This window comes from Callithrix jacchus, chromosome 2 (assembly GCF_049354715.1).
Source record: "Callithrix jacchus isolate 240 chromosome 2, calJac240_pri, whole genome shotgun sequence".
NCBI classification, from domain to species: Eukaryota; Metazoa; Chordata; class Mammalia; order Primates; family Cebidae; genus Callithrix; species Callithrix jacchus.
The window spans coordinates 130,358,614-130,383,321 of NC_133503.1; the positions used below are offsets into that span (position 1 = coordinate 130,358,614).

Consider the following 24,708-nt stretch of genomic DNA (forward strand, 5'->3'; position numbering starts at 1 on the left):
GTTTATGAGGAGGAGAAAAAAAATCAGTTTCTGCCATTTGAGTCTTGTGGTAACATACATGCATTGAAATTATTTTAGAAAGAAGAGATAGGCTGATGCCTGTAATCCCAGCACTTTGAGAGGCCAAGGCGGGTGGATTGCTTGAGGTCAGGAGTTGAAAACCAGCTTGGCCAACATGGTGGAACTCCGTCTCTCCTAAAAATACAAAAGTTAGTCAGGTGTGGTGGTGGGTCCCAGCTACTCCGCAGGCTGAGGTGGGAAAATTGCTTGAACCCAGGAGGCAGAGGTTACAATGAGCTGAGATTGCGCCACTGCACTCCAGCCTGGGTAACAGTGAGAGTCTGTCTCAAAAAAAAAAAAAAACCTCAAGTTTGTTGGGCTCCTGTTTCTATAACCCCTTATTTTCCCCATTGGTAGCAAAAGAAAACGTACATCGTTTCTTGATATTTCCATCCAAATATGAATTTCTTCTAAGAAAACAAGTTATTTGTTTTGTTCAATACATACCACACTTCGAATGATTCATTACCACAGTCACTTGATAATGTATTCATTTACAACATAAATACATAAATGCATTTATATAATATGATCAATCTATATATATAGATAAATAGGAAGTAGAACCTTAAAATGATATTTTTACATTATCCACCTACCTCACATCACAACAGCTTGTAGATACCGTTTGGACTTATCTTCCTATGGGCCAAATCAGACCTCCCAGCCTATGTTTGTAAAGAAAGTTTCGTTGGAACACAGCCCTTCCCATTCGTTCAGTACTGTCTGTGGCTTACAAAGGTAGGAAACCCTATGGCCCTCAAGGCCTAAAATATTTACCATCTGGCCCTTTACAGAAGGTTTGCGTTGTATAATCAACTTTACTACAGAACTTCAAATGCTGCCATAGTTAGCCCTACAGTAGCCACCCCCCCACTCCGCCCCATATTCTCAGGTGATATATTCCAAGACCCTCAGCAGATGCCTGAAACTACAGATATTACTGAATTCTATCTATGCTGTTTTCTCCTATGTATACATACCTATGATAAAGTTTAACTTATATATTCAGTTAGGGATTAACAACAATAGTAAAATAGAACAATTATAACAACATGCCAGCATCATTACTCTTGCATTTTGGGGCCATTATTAAGTATTTTATTATTTCCTTGAATAAAATCTTAATTGTAAGATTTCCTTAAGCACCACCATTGCCATACCAGTCAATCTAATCCAGATGGCTCCTAAGTGACTAAGGGGCAGGTAACATAGACAGAAAGTGCAGGGAGAATTTAATTCCTGGACAGGACAGCAGAATGGCACGAGATTTCTTCACACTACTCAAAATAGCATGCCATTTGAATCTTAGGCATTATTTCTAGAATTTTCCATTTAATATTTTCAGACTACAGTTGACCACAAACAAACTGGAAAGTGAAACCGCAGGTAAGGGGGGACTACTGCATTCCACTTTTTAAATTTTGGTAGAGTAAGAATTGGTGGAGTATCTATTGGGTTGTAGCAAACTGATTTAATATAAAATGATGTATTGAAGATAAAATTTGTTCCCTTATTTGGAATTTTAAAAATAACACACACTTGGATTTGTATATGTGTGTATATATTTTTTATATCTATATAAAATTTTATAATTTCTATATAATTTTTTTAAAAATTTTTATATAAAATTATATCTAGTTTCTTAATTTCAACTCTAAAAAAGCAGTAATTCTTGATCTTAAATAGCTTACAGGCTATTTGGGAAACCAAGGCAGGTGGATTGCTTGAGAGTCAGGAGTTCTACAAGTCATAGGCTATTTGAGATCAAGAATTACTGCTTTCTTAGAGTTGGAATTAAGACATACTTTTTATGAATGAGAATTTTAAGATGCTCATTCCAGGGCAGCTTTTTCTGCAGAAACTATCAACTGTATTTTACGCAGTTGTTAGAAAAATCATGTACAATATAAAGCCAAATATTAATATAATTGTTAGCAACAAGAAGCAGAATAAATTACCTACCTACTAGCATTGTAATTATCTTTTGAGAATTGGAAGTGTTAGTAAATTTTATGTATATGTACTAAGTGTGCTCTTGGGGTTCACCACAATCAAGGTCTTATTAAATTGTACTATCTTTTTCATATATGTGTATATAAATTTTTCTATGGAGAGCATCTTGATAATTTAGGGCTCTTTTAACAGCCAAAGGAAAACAATAAAAGAGAATGCTGAAACTAAAAAGTTTTTGTAAGCAAACTGGAAACCAGACTATATTTAAACTCAGTCTCTCATAATCATTGGCCGCATGCGGGGTGAGGTGGCTCACACCTATAATCCCAGCACTTTGGGAGGCTGAGGTGAGCGCACCACCTGAGGTCGGGAGTTCGAGACCAGCCTACCCAACGTGGAGAAACTCCGTCTCTACTAAAAATACAGAATTAGCCGGGTGTGGTGGCCCATGCCTGTAATCCCAGCTCCTCAGGAGGCTGAGGCAAGGGAATTATTTAAACCCAGGAGGCGGGGGTTGCAGTGAGCCAAGATTGCACCATTGCATTCCAGCCTGGGCAACAAGATCAAAACTCTGGCTCAAGGAAAAAAAAAAGAGTTCTTATATGGAGGCCACACTGTATTTAAACTCAGGCTCTCATAATTATTGATAATGGTTAGTGTTACTCTCAATATAACTAAGGCATACTTTGCAGCATCCGAGATGAAAGAATAGGATATTTAAATAATATTCTTTGGGGTACCAAGCATATCTTTAATACCTAGTATAAACTTAACTAATCAAACATAAATCTTAGAATTTCTATGTCTTTTGGCATACATTAAGAAAACTGATGTTGTTTTATTTCAAAGGAAGCCATGGATCACCCAGGCCATCTTAAACTGTTTGTGACAAGGATCATGCAGGACTTTGAAAGTGACACGTTTTTTCCAGAAATTGATTTGGAGAAATATAAACTTCTGCCACAGTAAGTATAATGTTATTAATTAGTCTGAAGCACTTTGGCTTTCATGCTTAATACTATAGAAAAGAGCATGTCTTTTCAGACTGAAAATTGGGTTCACTGTGTACTGCTTGGGTGATGGGTACACCAGAATTTCACAGATCACTACTAAAGAACTTATGTAACCAAATACAGCCTGTTCCCCAAAAACCTACGGAAATAATGTATTTTTTTTAATGGCTAGGCACAGTGGCTAACTCCTGTAATCTCAGCACTTTGGGAGGTTGAGGCAGACAGATCACCAAGGTCGGGAGTTCAAGACCAGCCTAGCCATCATGGTGAAACCCTGACTGAACTAAAAATACAAAAAAAAAAAAAAAAAAAAAAAACCCAGCCAGGCATGGTGGTACCATGCCTATAATTCCAGTTCCAGTTCCTCAGGAGGCTGAGGCAGGAGAATCACTTGAACCTGGGAAGCAGAGGTTATAGTGAGCCAAGATCATGCCATAGCACTCCAGCTTTGGATTCTGTCTCAAAAAAAAAGAAAGAAAAGAACATGTCTTTTTAGATTGAATCCAGAGGGACAATATGTTTTATAGACAAATTCTGTAGAAATTTTTGGCATCTGCTTCAGTAGACTTGGAAATGTTCAGGTTTTAATGATGTTGCTGAAATCTAGAAGAGTAGTTATTAGTTCATTCTAGGAGAATTACACATTATCTAGGCACTGGGGAAACAGTGTTTACCAGGCCAGCCACTACTGATCTTCTCCAGGAGATTACATTCTTTCTAGTGAGGGCCAAATGGCAGAGGCATCAAAAGAGGTGCATGTGGAGAACTAAAATACTGTAATGTGGCAGATACTGGGTAGTGTGAGACATCTTTGCTGAAGGGTGATGTCTATGCTGTGATCTAAATAAGAAGCCAGCCCTGCAAAGAGCAGGAAGGACATTCTAGCACTCGGCAATAGCTGGCGCAAAGGCCTCAAGCAGGAATATGCTTGGTGTGTTCTCTGAGCCTGAAGCCACTGGAGGCCTTGTGAGCAAGCAGGAGGCCCACAGAGGTCAGACCAAGTACAGGGTGAGAGGGTTCTGAAGAGAGAGTGACATTGTTCTAGCTGCTTTGTGGTGAATGGACCAGAAAAGTGAACTAGGGAGAGCTTTGTCATTCTGGTGAAAGATGAAGGAACTTAGGTAAGCTGTGGCAGGTGGAGATGGAGTGAAGAGGTTACTCTTGCTTCACCTTGTGGTTTGACTAGCATGAAACTGCCTGATTTTGAAAACTCAGCATTTTTGTTTACAAGCAATTTTTAGCTGTTGGCTTTAGAGAATAAAAGTAAAAGATTATTATATCAATACTTTTGGAATAGCTTTTAGCACATTCTTTCACATATTCTCAGTTTTATCTAGTCATTATTCTTTGAGTGTGGTTTGTGTTTGAAATGTCCCTTAAAGGAACATTCAGAGCCAAGTCTGAATACCAAGATGGCCAGGCTTCAGATTTAATAGTCTATTACTTTATGAAGTAATAGTTTTCAATCAACTGAAATGAGTGACTGATTTTCTTGGACTCTTGTCTCTAAAGAAAACTGAATTTTCAGAACTATAAACAGCTAAAGTACAGGCTTTTCCTTAGGCTCCAAAGGTGACTACTTAGAAAACTCACACTTAGTGATTTTTTTACTTTGTCATACCTTATACGTTTTATTTTCACTTCTGCTTAGACCACTGATTCTCACATTATGGGACTATTGATACCTGCTCAAACTCATTTCTCATTTCTTTTTCTTTTTTTTTTTTTTTTTTTTTTTTTTTGAGACGGAGTCTTGCTCTATCACCCAAGCTGGAGTGCAGTGGTGTGATCTCAGCTCACTGCAACTTCTGCCTCCCAAGTTCAAGTGATTTGCCTGCTTCGGCCTCTCTGAGGCTGTGATCACAGGCATGTGCCACTACGCCTGCCTAATTTTTCTATTTCTAGTACCAATGGGGTTTTGCCATGTTGGTTAGGGTGGTCTAGAACTCCTGACCTCAAGTGATCCACCCACCTCGGCCTCCCAAAGTGCTGAGAGTATAGGCAAGAGCCACTGCACTGAGCTTTGAATTCATTTCTTATTTATCTCTTCACTACTAACAATATATTGTTATGTAAATCAGCTTCATGTTAAATGCCATTCCAAATCATATTGCTTTCAATCGGAACTCTTTCCAAAGCTATGACCCTTTAGGATCCTTGATAACTTAAAACAAACACCATTCTGGCTCTCTGGCTTTTAGAAGAGAAAAATTAGTATCTTTACTGAAATAGCATTCACATATCATAATATCGATCTATTGAAAGTGTATATATAATTTGACCAGGCATCATGGCTCATGCCTATAATCCCAGCACTTTGGGACACGAAGGTAGGGGGGTTGCTTGAACCGAGAAGTTTACAACCAGGCTGGGCAACGAAGAAGACCCCCATCTCCTCAAAAAATATAAAAATTAGCTGGGTGTGGTAGCACACACCTCTGGTCCCAGCTACTTAGGAGGCTGAGGCAGGAGGATTGATTGAGCCCAGGAGGTCGAGGCTACACTGCCTTGATTATACCATTGTACTCCAGCCTAGACAACAGAGCATGACCATGTCTCAAAAAAAAAAAAAAAGATGTATAATTGAGAATGATTTTAGTATGTTCAGAGTTGTGTGACCCTCACCACAGTATAAGTTTAAAACATTTTCATCACCCACCCAACCCCCACCATTATGCAGGCAGTGCCTACCCATATAACAAGTAAGCACATGAACCCTCTGAATCTAAACTAAAAATAAATTTTAAAAAATTTTCTGACCCAAATCCTACTAATTATCAAAAATTTGCACATAAATATTGGTAATTATGTGCATAATAATTTATTATTCCTAGTATATAATTTATATATATTTATATATAAAGTAATAAATAATTTTTATATATTACTACATATAGCATATTTGTTTTCAAGAGGTAACATTCATGACACTATAGACTAGAATCCCATTGTATCAGGCTTTCTGCATACCCTGGTGTAAACTGACAGTTTTTTTGTTTTTTTCTTTTTGATTGCATTTTGGGTTTTGGGGTACATGTGAAGAACATGCAGGATTGTTGCATGGGTGCACACATGGCAGTGTGATTTGCTGCCTTCCTCCCCATCACTTATAATCTGGCAGTTTTTTAAATAATCAAGTACACAATAAATTCACATTCATTTTTTAAAAAACCTTTTTTTAACAATAATATGTTCTATGGTTTAAAAAAAAAATTTTTCTTTCATCACCAAGAAAGAAAATCCCTGTACCCATTAACAATCAGTCTCCATTCCTCTCCCCTTCCGGGCCTAGGAACCACTAATCTACTTTCTTTTTGTGTCTATAGATAGGCCTGTTGTGGACAGTTTGTATGAACAGAATCATATAATATGTGGTCTTTCTTGGAATTGGCTTCTTTCCCTTAGCATAATATTTTCAAATTTCAAGGTTTATCCATGTCATACTATCAGTACTTCATTCCTGTCTGTTGCCAAAAACATATTCCATGGTACAGATAGACTACTTTTTATTTATCCATTCATCAATTGGTAGGCATTTGGTTTATTTCTACTTTTTGGCTATTGTGCTATGAACATTCATGTGCAAGTCTTTTTGTGGGTGTATGTTTTCTTTTTTCATTCTTTTTTTTGTTTGTTTGAGAAAGAGTCTGACTGTGTCACCCAGGCTAGAGTGAAGTGGCATGATCTTGGCTCACTGCAACCTCTACTTCTTGGGCTCTAGCCATCCTCCCAACTCAGCCTTCCAAGTAACCAAGTATAAAGGTGCATGCCACTATACCTGGCTAATTTTTTTGTATTTTTTGTAGACAGGGTTTTGCCATGTTGTCCAGGCTGGTCTTGAACTTCTGAGCTCAAGCGATCTACCCATCTAGGCCTCCCAGCATGCTGGGATTACAGGCATGAGCCACTGCACCCAGCCAGATGTATGTTTTCATTTCTCTTCAGTGTCATCTAGAAAAAGAATTGCTGTGTCATGTGGACTTTCTGTTCACATTTTGAAGCACTATCAAACTGTTGTTCAACATGCCTGTATCTTTTTACATTCCCACTAACAATGAATAAAAGTTATAGTTTCTTCACATCCTCAACACTTGTTATTATCTGTCATTTTGGTTATCAGCATCCTAGTGGAAGTAAAGAAATATCTCATGGTTTTGATTTGCATTTCCCTAGTGATTAATGATGTTGAGCATCTTCTCAGGTGTTTATTGGCCATTTGAATATATTTCTTGGTTGCAATATCTATTCAAATCCTTACTTATTTTAAAAATGCTGTTATCTTTCTATTGAGTTTTTAGAGTCCTTTGAATATTCTGTATATAGGACTTAACAGGTATATGATTTGCAAATATTTTTCTCCCATTATCTATATTCTTTTTCACTTCATGATATCATTTGCAATACAAAAGTTTTCCATTTTAATATCGTCCAATTTATGTATTTTTTTCTTTTGTCACTTGTCTTTTGGTGTAATACCTAAAAAAACCATTGCCAAACCAAGCTCATGAAGATTTATTCTTCTGTTTCCTTCTCTAAGAGTTTTGAAGTTTTAACTCCTACATGGAAGTCTACGCTCCACGTGAGTTCATTTATGTATGGTAGAAGGAACAGGTCCAACTTCCTTCTTTCGTAAATGTACCTATAATTGTCGAGCACTGTTTGTTGAAAAGGCTATATTTTCACCTATTGAATTATTTTTTTACCCTCATTGAAAATCAGTTGGCCATAAAGGCAGGAGTTTATTTCTGTACTATCAATTCTATTCAGTTGATCTATATGTACATTCCATGCCACCTTGATTCCTTTTTTTTTTTTTTTTTTTTTTTTTTTTTGAGGTGGAGTCACCCAAGCTGGAGTACAGTGGCGCAGTCTCCTGGGTTCAGGTGATTCTCCTGTCTCAGCCTCCCAAGTAGCTAGGACTATAGTAGAGATGGGGTTTCACCATGTTGGCCAGGCTGGTCTCAAACTCCTGACATCAGCTATTTTAGACTAGCCTTGGCCTCCCAAACTGCTGGGATTACAGGTGTGAGCCACTGTACCCAGCCTACACTTTGTTTTTTAAAATATTTTGTTGCACTTTAGGTTCTGGGGTACATGTGCAGAACACAAAGGATTCCTGCATAGGTACATACATGGCAGACTGCAGTGCAATGGCACGATCTTGGCTCACCGCAACCTCCGCCTCCTGGGTTCAAGCAATTCTCCTGCCTCGGCCTCCAGAGTAGCTGGGACTACAGGCGCACACCACCATGCCCGGCTAATTTTTGTATTTTTAGTAGAGATGGGGTTTCACCTTGTTGACCAGGATGGTCTCGATCTCTTGACCTCATGATCCACCCGCCTCAGCCTCCCAAAGTGCTGGGATTATAGGCATGAGCCACCGCGCCTGGCCTTCTTCTAGGGTTTCTATGGTGTTAGGTCTTACGTTTAAGTCTTTAATACATCTGACGTTAATTTTAGTTAAGGTGTGAGGAAGGGGTCCTGTTTCTGCTTTCTCCACATGGCTAGCCAGTTTTCCCAACACCACATATTAAACAGGGAATCCTTTCCCCATTGCTTGTTTTTGTCAGGTTTGTCAAAGATCCAATAGTTGTAGATGTGTGGCATTGCCTCCAAGGCCTCTGTTCTGTTTCATTGGTCTATATCTCTGTTTTGGTACCAGTACCATGCTGTTTTGATTACTGTAGCCTTGTAGTATAGTTTGAAGTCAGGTAGCTTGATGCCTCCCGGCTATGCAGGCTCTCTTTTGCTTCCATATGAAGTTTAAAGTGGTTTTTTCCAGTTCTGTGAAGAGAGCCATAGGTAGCTTGAAGAGGTCCTTTACATCCTTTATTAGTTGTATTCCTAGGTATTTTACTCTCTTTGTAGCAATTGTGAATGAAAGTTCATTCTTGATTTGGCTCTAAGTCTGTTATTGGTGTATAGGAATGCTTGTGGTTTCTGCACATTGATTTTGTATCCTGAGACTTTGTTGAAGTTGCTTATCAATTTCAGGAGATTTTGGGCTGAGATGATGGTGTCTTCTTAATATACAATCATGTCTTCTTGCAAATCGAGACAATTTGACTTCCTCCTTTCCTAATTGAAAACCCTTCATTTCTTTTTCTTGCCTGATTGTTCTGGCTAGAATTTCCAATACTGTATTGAATAGGAGTGGTGAGAGAGGGCATCCTTGTCTAGTGCCACATTTCAAAGGGAATGCTTCCAGTTTTTGCCCATTCAGTATGATATTGGCTGTGGGTTTGTCATAAATAGCTTTTATTATTTTGAGATACATTGCACCCATACCTAGTTTATTGAGAGTTTTTAGCATAAAGGGCTGTTGAATTTTGTCAAAGGCCTTCTCTGCATCTATTGAGATAATCATGTGGTTTTGTCTTTGGTTCTGTTTATGTGGTGAATTACGTTTATAGACTTGCGTATGTTGAACCAGCCTTCCATCCCTGGGATGAAGCCTACTTGATTGTGATGGATAAGCTTTTTGATGTGCTATTGCAATCAGTTTGCCAGTATTTTATTGAAGATTTTTGCATCTATGTTCATCATGGATATTGGCCTGAAGTTTTCTTTTCTTCTTGAGTCTCTGCTGGGTTTTGGTATCAGGGTGATGTTAGTTTCATAAAATGATTTGTGAAGTATTCCCTCTTTTTGTATTGTTTGGAATAGTTTCAGAAGGAGTGGTACCAGCTCCTCTTTGTATGTCCAGTAGAATTCGGCTGTGAACCCATCTGGACCTGGGCTTTTTTTGGTTAGTAGGCTATTAATTGCTGCCTCAACTTCAGCCCTTGTTATTGGTCTATTCAGGGTTTCGGCTTCTTCCGGGTTTAGGCTTGGTAGGGTTCAAGTGTCAGGAATTCATCCATTTTTTCCAGGTTTACTGGTTTGTGTGCATAGAGTTGTTTGTAGTAATCTCTGGTAGTATTTTGTATTTCTATGCAATCTGTGCACAGAAATCTTTATCGTTTTTATTGCATCTGTTTGATTCTCTCTTTTCTTTTTTATTAATCTGGCTAGTGGTCTATTTTGTTGATCTTTTCAAAAAACCAACTCCTGGATTCATTGATTTTTTTTTTTTTTTTTGAAGGTTTTTTGTTTCTCTATCTCCTTCAGTTCTGCTCTGATCTTAGTTATTTCTTGTCTTCTGCTAACTTTCGAGTTATTTGATCTTGTTCCTCCAGCTCTTTCAATTTTGATGATAGGGTGTCAATTTTAGATCTTTCCTTGCTTCTCATGTGGGCATTTATTGGTATAAATTTTCCTCCAGACACTGCTTTAAATGTGTCCCAGAGATTTTGGTACGTTGTGTCTTCGTTCTTGGTTTTGAAGAACATTTTTATTTCTACCTTCATTTCATAGTTTATCCAGTCAACGTTCAAGAGCCTGTTGTTCAGTTTCCCTGAAGTTGTGCGGTTCTGAGTTAGTTTCTTAATCCTGAGTTCTAATTTGATCGCACTGTGGTCTGAGAGACTGTTATGGTTTCCATTCTTTTGCATTTGCTGAGGAGTGATTTACTTCCAATTATGTGGTCACTTATAGAGTAGGTGTGATGTGGTGCTGAGAAGAATGTATATATTTTGGGGTGGAAAATTCTGTAGATGTCCATTAGGTTTGCTTAGTCCATATCTGAGTTCAAGTCCTGGATGTCCTTGTTCATTTTCTTTCTCATTGATCTGTCTCATTTTGACAGTGGAGTGTTAAAAGTCTCCCGCTATTATTGTGTGGGAGTCCAAGTCTCTTTTTAAGTCATTAAGAACTGGCTTTACATATGTGTGTTCCTGTATTGGGTGTGTATATATTTAGGATCGTTAGGTCTTCTTGTTGCATTGATCCTTTTACCATTATGTAATGTAATGCCCTTCTTTGTCTCTTTCATCTTTGTTTGTTTAAAGTCTGTTTTATCAGAGACTAGAATTGCAACTCCTGCTTTTTTTTTTTTCCTCCGTTTGCTTTGTCAGTCTTCCTCCATCCGTTTATTTTGAGCCTATGTGTATCCTTGCACATGAGATAGGTTTCCTGGATACAGCACACCAATTGGTTTTGACTTTTTTTCCAATTTGCCAGTCTATGTCTTTTGATTGGGGCATTTAGCCCATTTACATTTAAGGTTAATATTGTTATATGTGAATTTTATCCTGCCATTAAATGCTAGCTGGTTGTTTTGCCCATTAGTTGATGCCGTTTCTTCATTGTGTCAATGCTCTTTACCATTTGGTACGTTTTTGGAGTGGCTGTTACTGATTGTTCCTTCGTGTGTTTAGTGCATCTTTCAGGAGCTCTTGTAAGACAGGCCTGGTGGTGATGAAATCTCTGAGCAACTGCTTGTTTGTAAAGGATTTTATTTCTCCTTGGTTTATGAAGCTTAGTTTGGTTCAATATGAAATTCTAGGTTGAAAGTTCTTTTCTTTAAAGATGTTGAATATCAACCCCCACTCTCTTCTGGCTTGTAGGGTTTCTGCTGGAAGAGCCATATTGAGTAACCTGACCTTTCTCTCTGGCTGCCCTTGGCATTTTTTCCCTCATTTCAACCTTGGTGAATCTGACAATATGTGCCTTGGGGTGGTTGTTCTTAGAGGAATATCTTTGTGGTGTTCTCTGTATTTCCTGGACTTGAATATTGGCCTGCCTTGCTAGGTTGGGGAAGTTCTCCTGGATAATATCCCAAAGAGTGTTTTCCAGCTTGGATTCATTATCTCTGTCACATTCAGGTACACCTATCAAACATAGATTAAGTCTTTTCACATAATCCCATATTTTTTGGAGGCTTTGTTCATTTCTTTTTACTCCTTTTTCTCTAATCTTGCCTTCTGATATCCTTTCTTCTGTTTGGTGGATTTGGCTATTAAAACTTGTGTATGCTTTACAAAGTTCTCGTGTTATGTTTTTCAGCTCCATCAATTCATTCATTTTCTTCTCTAAGCTGTTTATTCTCATTAGCATTTCATCAAACCTTTTTTCAAGGTTCTTAGTTTCTTTGCATTGGGTTAGAACATGTTCTTTTAGCTCAGAGAAGTTTTTTATTACCCACTTTCTGAAGCCTATTTCTGTCAATTCATCAGACTCATTTTCCATCCAGCCTTGTTCCCTTGCAGGTGAGGAGTTGTGATCCCTTGGAGGAGGAGAGGTGTTCTGGTTTTGGGTGTTTTCATCCTTTTTGCACTGGTTTCTTCCCATCTTTGTGGGTTTATCTACTTGTGGTCTTTGTAGTTGGTGGCTTTCAGATGCGGTCTCTGAGTGGACATCCTTTTTGTTGATGATGACCTTATTTCTTTCTGTTTTTTAATTTTCCTTCCAACAGTCAGGACTGTCTGCTGCAGGATTGCTGGAGGTCCACTCCAGAGCCTGCTTGCCTGGAGATCACCTGCAGCAGCAGCACAACAGTAAGGGTTGTGCTGGTTTCTTCTTCTGTTATCTTTGTCCCAGAAGGATACCCACCAGATGTCAGCCTGAGCTCTCCTTTATGAGGTGTCTCTTTGGATATACGGGGTTCAGGGAGCTGCTTGAGGAGACAGTCTATCCCTTATAGTAGCTAAAGTGCTAAGCTGTGAGCTCCGTTCCATTCAGAGCTGCTGGGCAGGTACATTTAAGTCTGCTGCAGTGGAACTCATAACTGCCCATTTTTCCCAGGTACTCTGCCATGGGAAGGTGTGTTGCTTTGTTTATAAGTTCCTGGCGTGCTGCTGCCTTTTTTCAGAGATGCCCTGCCCAGGAAGAGGTAGCCTAGTCATAGTCTGCCACCAGAGGCGTTGCTGAGCTGCTGTGGGCTCTGCCCAGCTGCTATGTGAACTTCCTTGCAGTTTCGTTTACAGAGGTATAGTCAGAACTGCCTCGGTAATGGTGGTCTGCCTGGGTAATGGCAGACTGCCTCGGTAATGGTGAACTCTCTTGGTAGTGGTGGACTGCCTCGGTAATGGTAGACTCCCTTCCCCCCACAGAACTGGATCATCCTGGGTCCAGCTGGGCTTGCTTTGAAACTCTCAGTCTGGAGCATTTTAGATTGCTGGTCTTTCTGGAGATGGGACCTGCCGAGCCAGATCACCTAACTCCCTGTTTCAGCCCCCCTTTTTTTCAGTTGAATTGGCGACTGTGTCTCCCAGTTGTTCCAGGCGCCAGTTGAAACAGCTGCCCTGATTTGTGTGAGTTTTTGTGTGGAGACCCGCTGCACCAGCTAAAACAGCCATGCTGGAGACTTGTGGCGCTTTTCCGCCTGGGAATCTCCTGGTCTGTGGGCAGTAAAAACTCATTTGGAAATGTGGTGATCACTCACCCTCTACATTCTCGCTGGGAACTGCACTCCACAGCTGTTCCTATCTCGGATCTCTTCTCCCTGAACTTTTTTTCTTAAGAGATGTTGCCTTACTCTGTTACTCGTGCAGTGGCACAATCATAGCTCACTGCAGCCTCAAACTCCTGAGCTCAAGTGATCTTCCTGCCTCAGCCTTCAGAGTAGCTGGGAGGGAGTACAGGTGTGTACCATCACACCTGGCTTTTTTTTTTTTTTTTTTTTTTAAGAGACTGGGTCTTGCCATGTTGCCCAGGCTGGTCTTCAACTCCTAGGCTCAAGTGATCCTCCCACCTGAGCCTCCCAAATAGATTACCAACTTTTAAAATTGTTCTTTTTCAAGACTATTTTGGCTATTCTGGGTCCCTTGCATTTCCATAAGAACTTTATGATAAGCTTATCAATTTCTACCAGGAAGCAAGCTGGGATTTTGATACAGGTTGTATTGCATCTGTAGATCACTGAAGAATATTGTTTTCTTAACAATATTAAGTCTTTTATGGCTGAATGCAGTGTAATCCCAGCACTTTTGGAGGCTGAGGCAGGTGGATTATCTAAGGTCAGGAGTTAAAGACCAGCCTGGCTAACATGGTGAAACCCCATCTCTACTAAAAATACAAGAAACTAGCCAGGCGTGATGGCGGGAACCTGTAATTCCAGCTACTTGGAAAGCTGAGGCAGGAGAACCACTTGACCCAGGAGGCAGAAGTTGTAGTGAGCCAAGATCGTGCCATTGCCCTCCAGCCTGGGCAACAGAGCAAGAACTTGTCTCAAAAACAAAACAAAAACAAGTCTTTTAAACCCTTAGCATGTGATGTCTTTCCCCTTGTTTAGGTCCTATTTAATTTTCTTTATCAAAGTTGTATACCTTTTAGTGTATAAGTCTTATGCTTCTTTGATAAATTCATTTTTACGTATTATATTCCTTTTGATGCTATTGTAAATGGTGTTGTTTCCTTAACTTTAGTTTCAGACCGTTCATTGCTAGCTATAGAAATCCAAGTAATTTTTGTTTATTGATCTTGTATCTTTCAACCTTGCTGAACTCATTTAGTAATTCTAATTGTTAGTAGATTCCTTAGGATTTTCTCTGTACAGTGTAATGTCATCTGCACATAGAGGTTTACATCCTTTTAAATCTGGATGTTTTTATTTTTTTCTTTGCCTAATTTCCATGGCTAGACCTGCCAGTAGTGTTGACTAGAAGACGGCAAAGCCGACTTACTTGTCTTGTTCCTAATCTTAGAGGGGAAGCTTTGTCTCTCACCATTAAGCGTGATTTAAGCTGTGAGTGCCTTCCATCACATTGAGGAAAATCCCTTCTATTTCTAGTTTGTCAAGTATTTTTTATCATGAGAATATTCGATTTTGTGACATGCTTTTTTTGAGTCTATTGAGATGATCATGTGGTTTTCTCTTTTTACTAATACTTTAATGTAATAGTAATACTGTATATCGCATTAATTTGCATGTTAAGCTAATATTTCTGGGATAAATTCTTCTTGGTAATGGTGTATAATCCTTTTGATATGTTACTAGGTTTAGGTTGCTAGTTTATTGTTGAAGATTTTTGCATTTATATTTAGAAGGGATATTGGTTTATAGTTTTTTTTTTAATGCCTTTCCTGGTTTTGTTATCAGGATAAAAGTGACCTCATGGAGTGAATTGGAAGGTTCTCTCTTCTGTTTTTTTTGAGACTTTGTGATGGATTGCTAGTACTTCTTAAATGTCTTAGAAAATTTTAATAGTGAATAGGTCAAGATAGGAATAAGGAAACTACTCCGAAGTGGACATTCTAAACAAGGCTATGGGAGAAAGCAAAAAATTCTTCCATTGCAATGTTTGATGGTCATTTGTACTTTCAGGTGTGTACTAACATAACATCATAACAGTCTCTTTAATGGAATAGAGGGAATTCTCTAAGAGGAAACCTAGAATAAGTCAGTCCTTTATTCTATGGAGAAAAAGGAAACCTCTCAAGATAAAGTGAATATACTTTGTCCCTGGAAAACTAACATTGCTCAATTCTGGAGCTGCTTTCTCTCCATAGATTTGCTCTCTACTGTCCAGATATAAACTTTGGTCATTCTCTACTTCCTGTATCCCTTTCCCCCAGGTATTCACTTAGTTTAAGCCCCATTGTCTCTACCGGTCAACCTCTTGTGGTTACATACGTTTCTGTTAAAACATGGTATCTTTTATTAACACCATTCTTCCTGATTTAAAAATAAATGCACCAGTATAGTGAAATAAACACGAAAGAGAGAAGTTGAATAATACCACCATGCCTGTTATCCTTGCCTACCTTGAGTTTAGAAAATAGAGAAATGAAACAAACCAATATTATTAGTGGACACCATTTATAGAACACTTACTGTGTTAGGCACAATGCCACATTCTTTTTTGGGTTTTTTTTTTTTGGTTGGGGGGTTGTGTCACACAAGCTGGAATGGTACAGTGGCGCCATCTTGGCTCACTGCAACCTCTGCCTCCCGGACTCAAGCAATTCTCCTACCTCAGCGTCCGGAGTAACTGGGATTACAGGTGTGTGTGCCATCACACCCAGCTAATTTTTGTATTTTTACTAGAGACAGGGTTACACCACGTTGACCAGGCTTGTCTCAAACTCCTGACCTCAAGTGATCCACCTACCTTTGGCCTCCCAAAGTGCTAGGATTACAGGCAGGAGCCACTATGCCTGGCCAATGCTAAAATTTTTACAAGGATGAAGACTGTTGACAGCCAGGCTCAGAGGCATGTCACACAGCAGAACCAGAGTCAAGCACAGTCAGATTCAAGCAGGCATTCCTGACCACCACCTGGAGCATACTGGGGTGCAGCCTGCATAGTACTGAAGTACCCCAAGATTTGGAATTCATTGGAGGTTGGAATGAACCTTTCTGTGGAAAACCTGGGCTTTAGATGGGAAGCTGGAGAGAACACGGGCTCAAGTGAGAGGAGTTAGGAAACAGGAACAGCAGATCCTCATAAAGGAGTTAGTCTGCTGCACATAGTGGAATTAGAGCAGTGTGGTGTCCATCAACCAAACGGAAGCGGAGAACCTGTCACTGTCCAGGGCACATAATTTCTGTTATGTTCTGAACAGCTTCAGATTGTATTTTTTCTTCTGCTTACACAAGAAATGTGATAACAAATATAAGACTTGCAAAAAGCTCTTAAGAAATTTCCTATTAGCTGGGTGATAGAGTGGAAAGATACAAGGGAATCTGCTAACTGGTTTTTGAGAGAATTAGGAATCCAAAAGAAACAAAAGAGAAGAAAATTACACTAACTTTCTATATAGTTTACAGTTTCTTTTCTTACCATTTGCATATGTGGAATATTTGCATGATACTTACCAACTTTACAAGGCTTTCCATTGTGAAGAAAAACAAAGGGAAACCTTTTATTTACTTTATGCACTGTCGATATATTTAAACTGAGAATCAGGGAAGCTATGTTTTTAATGGATACATAATTTAATTATATATTTTTTTCTTTTACAGATACCCAGGTGTTCCCTCTGATGACCAGGAGGAGAAAGGCATTAAGTACAAATTTGAAGTATATGAGAAGAATGATTAATATGAATGTGTTTTCTGGATTAAGCTGTTCCTCCTCCCTCTGAAAAAAATTATGTATTTTTACATTAGAAAAAAAGACTTTTTTTCCTTCAACAAGATCTATGGAAGCTTTTCTCTCTTATCTTTTTCTTTCCCCTCTCTCTCTTTCTGCAAAGAAAAAAAAAGGCTTAGCAACTTTAGATCTGTGGATAATTATTTCTAAGCAATGTGTTTGTATTCCCCACTAGTCTTTTTTTTTTTTTTTTTTTTTTTTTGCTGTATACTACTATTGACTTTATACTTTACACTTTCCCCACTAATCTTGGCTATATCAGATACCATTTATGAAACATTCTTGCTATAACTAAGTGCCTATCCAAGACCCTGACTGAGTCCCCAGCACCTGCTACACAGTGAGCTACCATTCCACACCCATCACGTGGCACTCTTGCCAGTCCTTACATTGTCGAGCTTTTCAAATGTTGATAGTATTTATTAAAGATGAAGATGCACATACCCTTCAACTGAGGATTTTCACTAGTGAGAAACATCGAAAGCTTCCTACATGTATATCCAGAGGTTTGTAGACAAACGTTACAGCCTTGTTTGTAACAGTGAAAAATTAAAAACAACCTGGAAGTCCAGTGAAAGCAGTTTATTTGCTAGGTCATACCAGCAATCATCAATTGAGGTATGGAGAAATGGAACTGAGTAGGTAAGAAAACCAGTTTAAAGTCATTGAGCAGGTTCTCATTGGTAACAAGCTCCATACTGCTGAGATACGGGGAAACGGAGGCGAGAAAGCTGGAGTGTTGATCCCCCACTCCTTGGGTGTCATCTCCCTTTCCTGTGTGTGGGTGGAACGTACTCCAGCTGCTCTATAGCAAGTCCCAGGTGTTTGCATGCCCGGGAACAGTGATTGCCAAACACTTAAAGCAATTGTATGTTTAAGTATGTAAGCTCTTCATGCTTTTTTTTGTTTTTGGTAGATAGAGTTTCACTGTTGTTGCCCAGGCGGAGTGCAATGGCACAACCTTGGCTCACTGCAACTTCTGCCTTCCCAGGTTGAAGCAATTCTCCTGCCTCAGGCTCCCAAGTAGCTAGGACTACAGGTGCACACCACCACACCCAGGTAATTTTATATTTTTAGTAGAGACAGTGTTTCACCATATTGGCCAGGCTGGTCTCAAACTCCTGACCTCAAGTGATCTGTCTGCCTTGGCCTCCCAAAGTGCTGGGATTAACAGGCATGAGCCACCGCACCCAGCAGATCTTCATTTTTTTGATGTAGTAAAAAGTGTGAAGCCACACATGGTTTATTTAAAATACTTTATAATTTTAAAAAATTGCTTAGAAGGAAAAGCAATTCTAAGTTCAAGCGAGGGATGGTGGTAGTTTGAACCAAAGGATTGCATGTAGTAAGGAATTGTCATTTGAGATATATTTTAAAGTTGGCCGTTGCAGGATATTCCAGTGGAGTTTGATTTTGGTTTTGGCCCACTGAGTTTGAGATGCTTTTGAGAAGTGAAGAAAGTAGAGAGAGAATAAAAGAAAAATTGGCCAGGCACAGCGGCTCACACCTGTAATCCCAGCATTTTGGTAGGCCAAGGCAGGTAAATCACTTGAGAACAGCTTGGGCAGCATGTTGAAGCCCCATCTCTACAAAAAATACAAAAATTAGCTGGGCATTGTGGTGCACACCTGTAGTCCCATCTGCTCAGGGAACTGAGATGGAAGAATCAATTGAGTTCAAGGCTGCTGTGGTGCCTCGTGATTGTGCTGCTGCACTCCAGCCTGGGTGGCAGAAGAGACCCTGTCTTGAAAAAGAATCTGAAAACAATGGAACCATGCTTTCAGAATTCTAGAAAGAATGTTATTTTCAACTGATAAATCTATATTCAGCCAAATAATCGAGGTTTGAAGGTAAAATAATACATTTTTAGACAAGCAAAGACTCAGGTTACCTCCATGTGCTCTTTCTTGGGAAGCTATTGGAGAAAATATTCCAGCAAAATGAAGGAGTACGCAAACCAGAGAATGACATGGATCCAACAAATAGGATCCAACACAGGCAATATTCCAGGTATGGAGCTGGCTTTACAAAGAAACAGTAAAAATATTAATAGGTTAGCTGGGTGGAAGGGCTCATGCCTGTAGTCCCAGCTACTCGGGGCTAAGCAAGAAGATGGCTTGAGCCCAAGAGTGACAGACCAGCCTGGCCACCATAGTGAGGTCTCTTCTCTTCATAGTAGGGGTCGAGCACAGTGGCTCACGCTTATAATCCCAGCACTTTGAGAGGCCAAGACAGGCAGATAATGAGCTCTGGAGTTCAAGACCAGCCTGACCAATATGGTAAAACCACATCTCTCCTAAAAATAAAATTTGCCAGGCATGGTTGTACACGCCTGTAGTCCCAGCTACTCGGGAGGCTGAGGCAGGAGAATTGCTTGAACCTGAGAGGTGGAGGCTGCAGTTGAGCCTAGATTGTGCCACTGCACTCCAGCCTGGGTGACAGAGTAAGACTCTGTCTCAAAGATAATAATAGGTTATTGCCAGATTTGGGGCATTTGGAAAGAAGTTCACTGAAGGAAAAGTAAAAAAAAAAGGTGGGGGGAAGGGATGGTTAGGCAATCATTGATTCTAGGACAGAAAAGTACGGGATAGGAAGTAAGAGCATAGTTGCTCTTTTTCTCAACAATCAGCAATCTGTACATAGTCATAATCATGTGGTGACTGCTTACCCCTTCAATCTGGTACCTACTTTGGGACAAATTGGGAGGAAAAGTGAAGATAGTGATGGTGTAAGAGCTAAAGCCTAATCTGTCGTATCAAGAAATCACTATATGATATATAAAATCAAGAAATGACTAGTTATGTGAGGTAAAAAATAGAAGACATTGCTAAAAGAGTTCAAAGTCATTGCTCTGGAGAATTAGGAGGGAAGGGACAGGGGACTGTTAGGATGCATTATAAACTGAAAAGTCTTCTGTAAATTACATGTATTAATATACGCATTCACTTGAAAAACTAAAAACATAAGAATTTGGAAAAACCCAGGAAGGTAACTGCCAGAAGGAAAAACTAACAATGAAAAGTGCTTGCCTCTGGAATGAACAACTGGCAGGACTGTTGTTTTCATTGTAAGAGTTTTAGAGCCATTTGATTTTACTTAACCATTTTCATATATTTCTTTAATAAAAACAATTCCATCTTAATAAAAAGTTACACTCATTCATAAGTGCTGACCTCCTGTTCTTTGTACACCCCACACAAAATTTCAAAGCAACTTTGATGGCAATTTATCTCCATGGTCAGCTTAAAAATAGAGAAAGGAAAACAGAATTAGCCAAGAGTCACACAAAACAACGATCAGTTGTTAAGAATCAATCAAAATCAAGTCTCACTTTTTTCAGATTGGCTGATGGAACAGCACTGTAAGGTGATGACTTGAGGCAGATATGTAAGTAATAAAACACATGTTTTAAATATTCAGGTTAGCACATTTTATGTTTCTGTGAGATTAAAATTGTGTGATATACCTACTTCCTTAAAGGCAGTGTTTCTCAAATTGTGGGACCTGCTATTCCTGATTCCTGAATCAGGGGTGGGTCTCAGAATCTGCCTTTTAAACTAGCAACTCAGATCATCTGAAGCCTACTTAAGTTTGTAAGGCACTGCTTTTGCACTCTAAGGAAGAACAAGTTTTAATCCCCATCTCTACAATATCTCAGTGAAGCAAAACAGAAAAGCAAATTATAAGTTAGTATAAGATTTCAGGGCCGGGCGCAGTGGCTCACGCCTATAATCCCAGCACTTTGGGAGGCCGAGGTGGGTAAATCTCTCGAGGTCAAGAGATTGAGACCAGGTGGATCACCTGAACAAGGTGAAACCCCGACTCTACTAAAAATACAAAAATTGGCTGGGCATGGTGGTGTGTGCATGGAGGCAGAGGTTGCGGTGAGCCAAGATCATGCCATTTCCAGTCTGGGTATCAACAGCAAAACTTTGTCTCAAAAAAAAAAAAAAAGATTTCAGAAGGCAAAGTTGTAAGGATTAATTTCCTCAGCCTGGGCAACATGGTGAAGCCCCATCTCTACCAAAAAACAAAAAACTGGTTATAGTGTTGTGTGCCTGTGGTCCCAGCTACTTGGGAGGCTGAGGTGGGAGGATCACTTGAGCCCAAGAGGTGGAGGCTACAGTGAACTCAAAATGTGTCATCACTCCAGCAGCCTAGTTGACAGACCAAAACCCTGTCTCAAAAGAAAAAAATATTTCCTTGTTGCTGATCTATGTTTAGAATTAGATTTTCTTAAATGTGTGATGCAAACACATATAGAAGTATTAATATCAGTAACTCCAAGAGAAACAGTAAACAAACTCAATAATAGATGTCCCTTAGCAAGATGCTTTTCTTATACAGGTAGTAAACTAAAAACTGTAAAGTTAATGGCCTAATTAGGCAACATGAGTGAGGGAAAAGTTGGCTGGCCAACTGTTGTAAGGATTCAGAAAAATAGTTACCTTTGAAAGATTGAACTTTGTGATTAAAGATGATCCAGCAGGGAGAAAGAAAAGAAATGCATAATTAAACGGCTACTGGGAATAGAATTAGAGACTATAAGCAGAAGATACTACTTTTTGTTTATTTGTTTTTTGAGACAGAGCCTCAGTATCGCCCAGGCTGGACTGCAGTGATGGCAATCTCAGCTCACTGCAACCTCCACTTCCCCAGTTGAAGCAATTCTGCCTCAGCCTCCCTGTAACTGGGATTACAGTTGTGTGCCACCATGCCCAGCTAACTTTTTTTTTGAGACAGTCTCACCCAGGCTGTGCTGCAGTGGCACAATCTCGGCTCACGGCAACCTCCGCCTCCATGGTGCAAGTGATTTTCCTGCCTCAGGCTCCCGGGTAGCTGGGATCACAGGCATTAGCCACCATGCCCAGCTAATTTTTGTATTTTTAGTAGAGATGATGTTTCACCATGTTGGCCAGGCTGGTCCTCCACAAGTGTCACCCAGGCTGGAGTGCACTGGCACCATCTCAGCTCAGTGCAACCTCCACCTTCCAGCTTCAAGCAATTCTGCCTCAGCCTCCCCAGTAGCTGGAATTACAGGTGTGTACCACCACCTCCAGCTAATTTTTGTATTTTTAGTAGAGACAGGTTTTGCCATGTTGGCCAGGCTGGCCTCAAACTCCTGACCTCCCACACTGCTGGGATTACAGGCCTGAGCCATCACACCCGGCCAATTTTTGTATTTTTAGTAGAGACAGGGTTTCACCATGTTTGCCAGGCTGGTCTCAAGTGATCAACTCCTGGCCTCAAGTGGTCTGCCCGCCTTGGCCTCCCAAAGTGCTAGGATTATAGGCATGAGCCACTGTGCTCAGCCCAAGATACTGTTACTTTCAAAGGAGATAAAGCCCCTGGCCAAACAGGAAAGAAGGCCTACAAGCTACATGAAGTGCTGCTGTTCTTGTTACTGCGGGGGGAGGGGAATTACTTTAATGACAATTTCTAATGATCTGCTCATGTCCTTTCTGTTCCCCAGCTGACCTCATGTGTACCAGGAAGTTACTCTGTAAATATAGTGACAGTTCTGTTTAACTTTTTTCTTTAAAAAAAAAAAAAAAAAGTACAAAACGCATCAGTGTGTGATATTTCAAATAGCCTTGTAGTAAATAATCAAATATGAAATGTAATTGCTAGAAGAAAAAATTAAGTGGTGTCCACTCCTTTGCCCAGGAGCCATAAGACAAAGACAACACAAGACAATTCCTAAAGGGATGGAGTTTTGTCTGCAAGGAGGAAAAGACTTCATGATTCTGGAAGTCGGGAAAAACTGGAAGGAAAAGAGATTTTTTTCAGCACCTACCAGCCAAAGTAATTTGGAAAAGGGATCCTGAATTAAACTGCCTCTTTTTCAGTCTAGTCAAGCTCCCCTTCAAAAGGCCGAAGACAAGGAGTTAGGAGACTTCCAGATGACTATCACTGTCCACAGGCGGCTTCTCACTGCTAGTTGTCTTTACTTTCCATAGGTGAATTGGCAAAACTTAGACTAGGGTTTCTCCCCCACACCATATCCCTCACCATTTTATAATGATTAATTCAAGCACACAGAAAGTTGACAGTACAGTAAGCACCCATTTACCCATCACCTAGATTCTATCATTAACACTTTGCTATCTCTGCTTTATCATGTATTGAGCCATCCATCTATCCACCTTATATTTTGATGCATTTTGAAGTTACAGATATCAGTAAGCTTCATGCCTACATTCTTCAGCTTGCCTATTAACTGTAGTTTGCTTTTTTGGTAAAATTTACATAATGAAATACAGATCTTAAGGAAAACATTCCACAGGTTTTGATAATGACATACACCTCTCTATAACCCAATCTCTATCACCCCAGGAAACTCCCTCTTACCCCTTTCCAGTCTGTCCTCAACCCCAATCCTGAGAGGCAACCACTATTTTTTTGTCATTGTAGATTAGTTTTTCCTGTTTCTGAACTGCATATGAATAGAATCATATAGGATGCACTCTTTTGGTCTTGTTTATTTCAGCATGATTTATTTGAGTTTCACCCAAGTTGTTCCATGTGTCAGTGGTTTGTTCCTTTTTATTACTACATAGTGTTAAAAGATAAGCTAAATCCTATTAAAATTATTAAAGAGTTTATTTGAGCAAACAGCAATTCACAAATTGGGCAGCTCCAAACCAAATGTGGTTCAGGGCTCTTCCAAGGGAAAGCAAGAAAAAGGATTTTGTAACTTGGAAGCAAGGCAAAGAAAATAATGGCTTGGTTATGATTGTGTAGTTGCCTTATTTGGTCTCCCCCCACCATTGAAAAGTCCCTGGCTGTATAAGTTAGTTGATGGCTTCTGATTGAACTTAAACTTCATTTTGCTTTAATATAGGTATTTACAAAAAAAAATCCAAGTTTAGCTTATCAAGGTCAAGTTTGTGTCCATGGGTTAACTGGCTTTGTCTGCTCAAGAGATTTACAGTCCTACTTCAATTTTCTATAACAGTAACATTCCATTGTACAATGCACCAGTTTATCCATTCTTCTCTTGATGGATATATGGACTCTTTTAAGGTGAGACTCAAGGCTGGCCTTGAAGAAGCTAGAAAAGTAATGGCTAAGCATTAGGACAAGAACAGATACATATTTCAGGCAAAGGGAAAGACATAAAGGATCCTCATCTCCAGATTCCAAAACCCAGGATAAGCCCTTACCAAGGGAGGATGAGGTGTTATTAGGCCTATATTAGTCCGTTTTCACACTGCTATAAACAACTGCCCAAGACTCAGTAATTTATAAAGAAAAGAGTTTAATTGACTCACAGTTCTGCATGGTTGGGAAGGCTTCAGGAAACTTACAGTCATGGGGGAAGGGGAAGCAGGCATGTCTTACATGGTGCTGGCAAGAGAGAAGAGAGCAAAAGGGGAAGAGCCCATTATAAAACCTCCAGATCTCAGGAGAACTCATTCTCACGAGAACAGTATGGTTGAAACCCTCCATGATCCAATCACCTCCTACTAGGTCCCTCCCTTGATAGGTGGGGATGACAATTTGGATTACAATGTCACATGAGATTTGGGTGGGGACATAGCCAAATAATGTCAAGGCCCCACCTCCACCAAGTACCAAGTGCCTACTTCACCTGTGCTGTCCCTCTCAATCTTTTCTCTTTCATAACCACATATAGTTCATATCTTGATTTTCTCTTAGACTGCTGGAGAAAGCTAAACTGGTAGTTTCTAAATCTCTGATCTCCCTCTCCAACAGTCTCTCATAAACATGGCCACAAAGACAATCTTTATTTTTCTTTT

At 39.7% G+C, this 24,708-nt stretch overlaps 1 protein-coding gene across 1 annotated transcript in view; it reads left to right on the forward strand.

The window, feature by feature from the left end:
- Nucleotides 1-20,110, forward strand: part of DHFR (dihydrofolate reductase) — a 36,701-nt gene extending 16,591 nt beyond the window's left edge. The window contains exons 5-6 of the mRNA XM_003732323.6: nucleotides 2,866-2,981; nucleotides 16,816-20,110. Of these exons, the coding sequence (XP_003732371.1) occupies nucleotides 2,866-2,981; nucleotides 16,816-16,894 (195 nt within the window). The 3' untranslated portion in view covers nucleotides 16,895-20,110. The remainder of the gene's footprint in view (nucleotides 1-2,865; nucleotides 2,982-16,815) is intronic.
- Nucleotides 20,111-24,708: the final 4,598 nt, after the last annotated feature.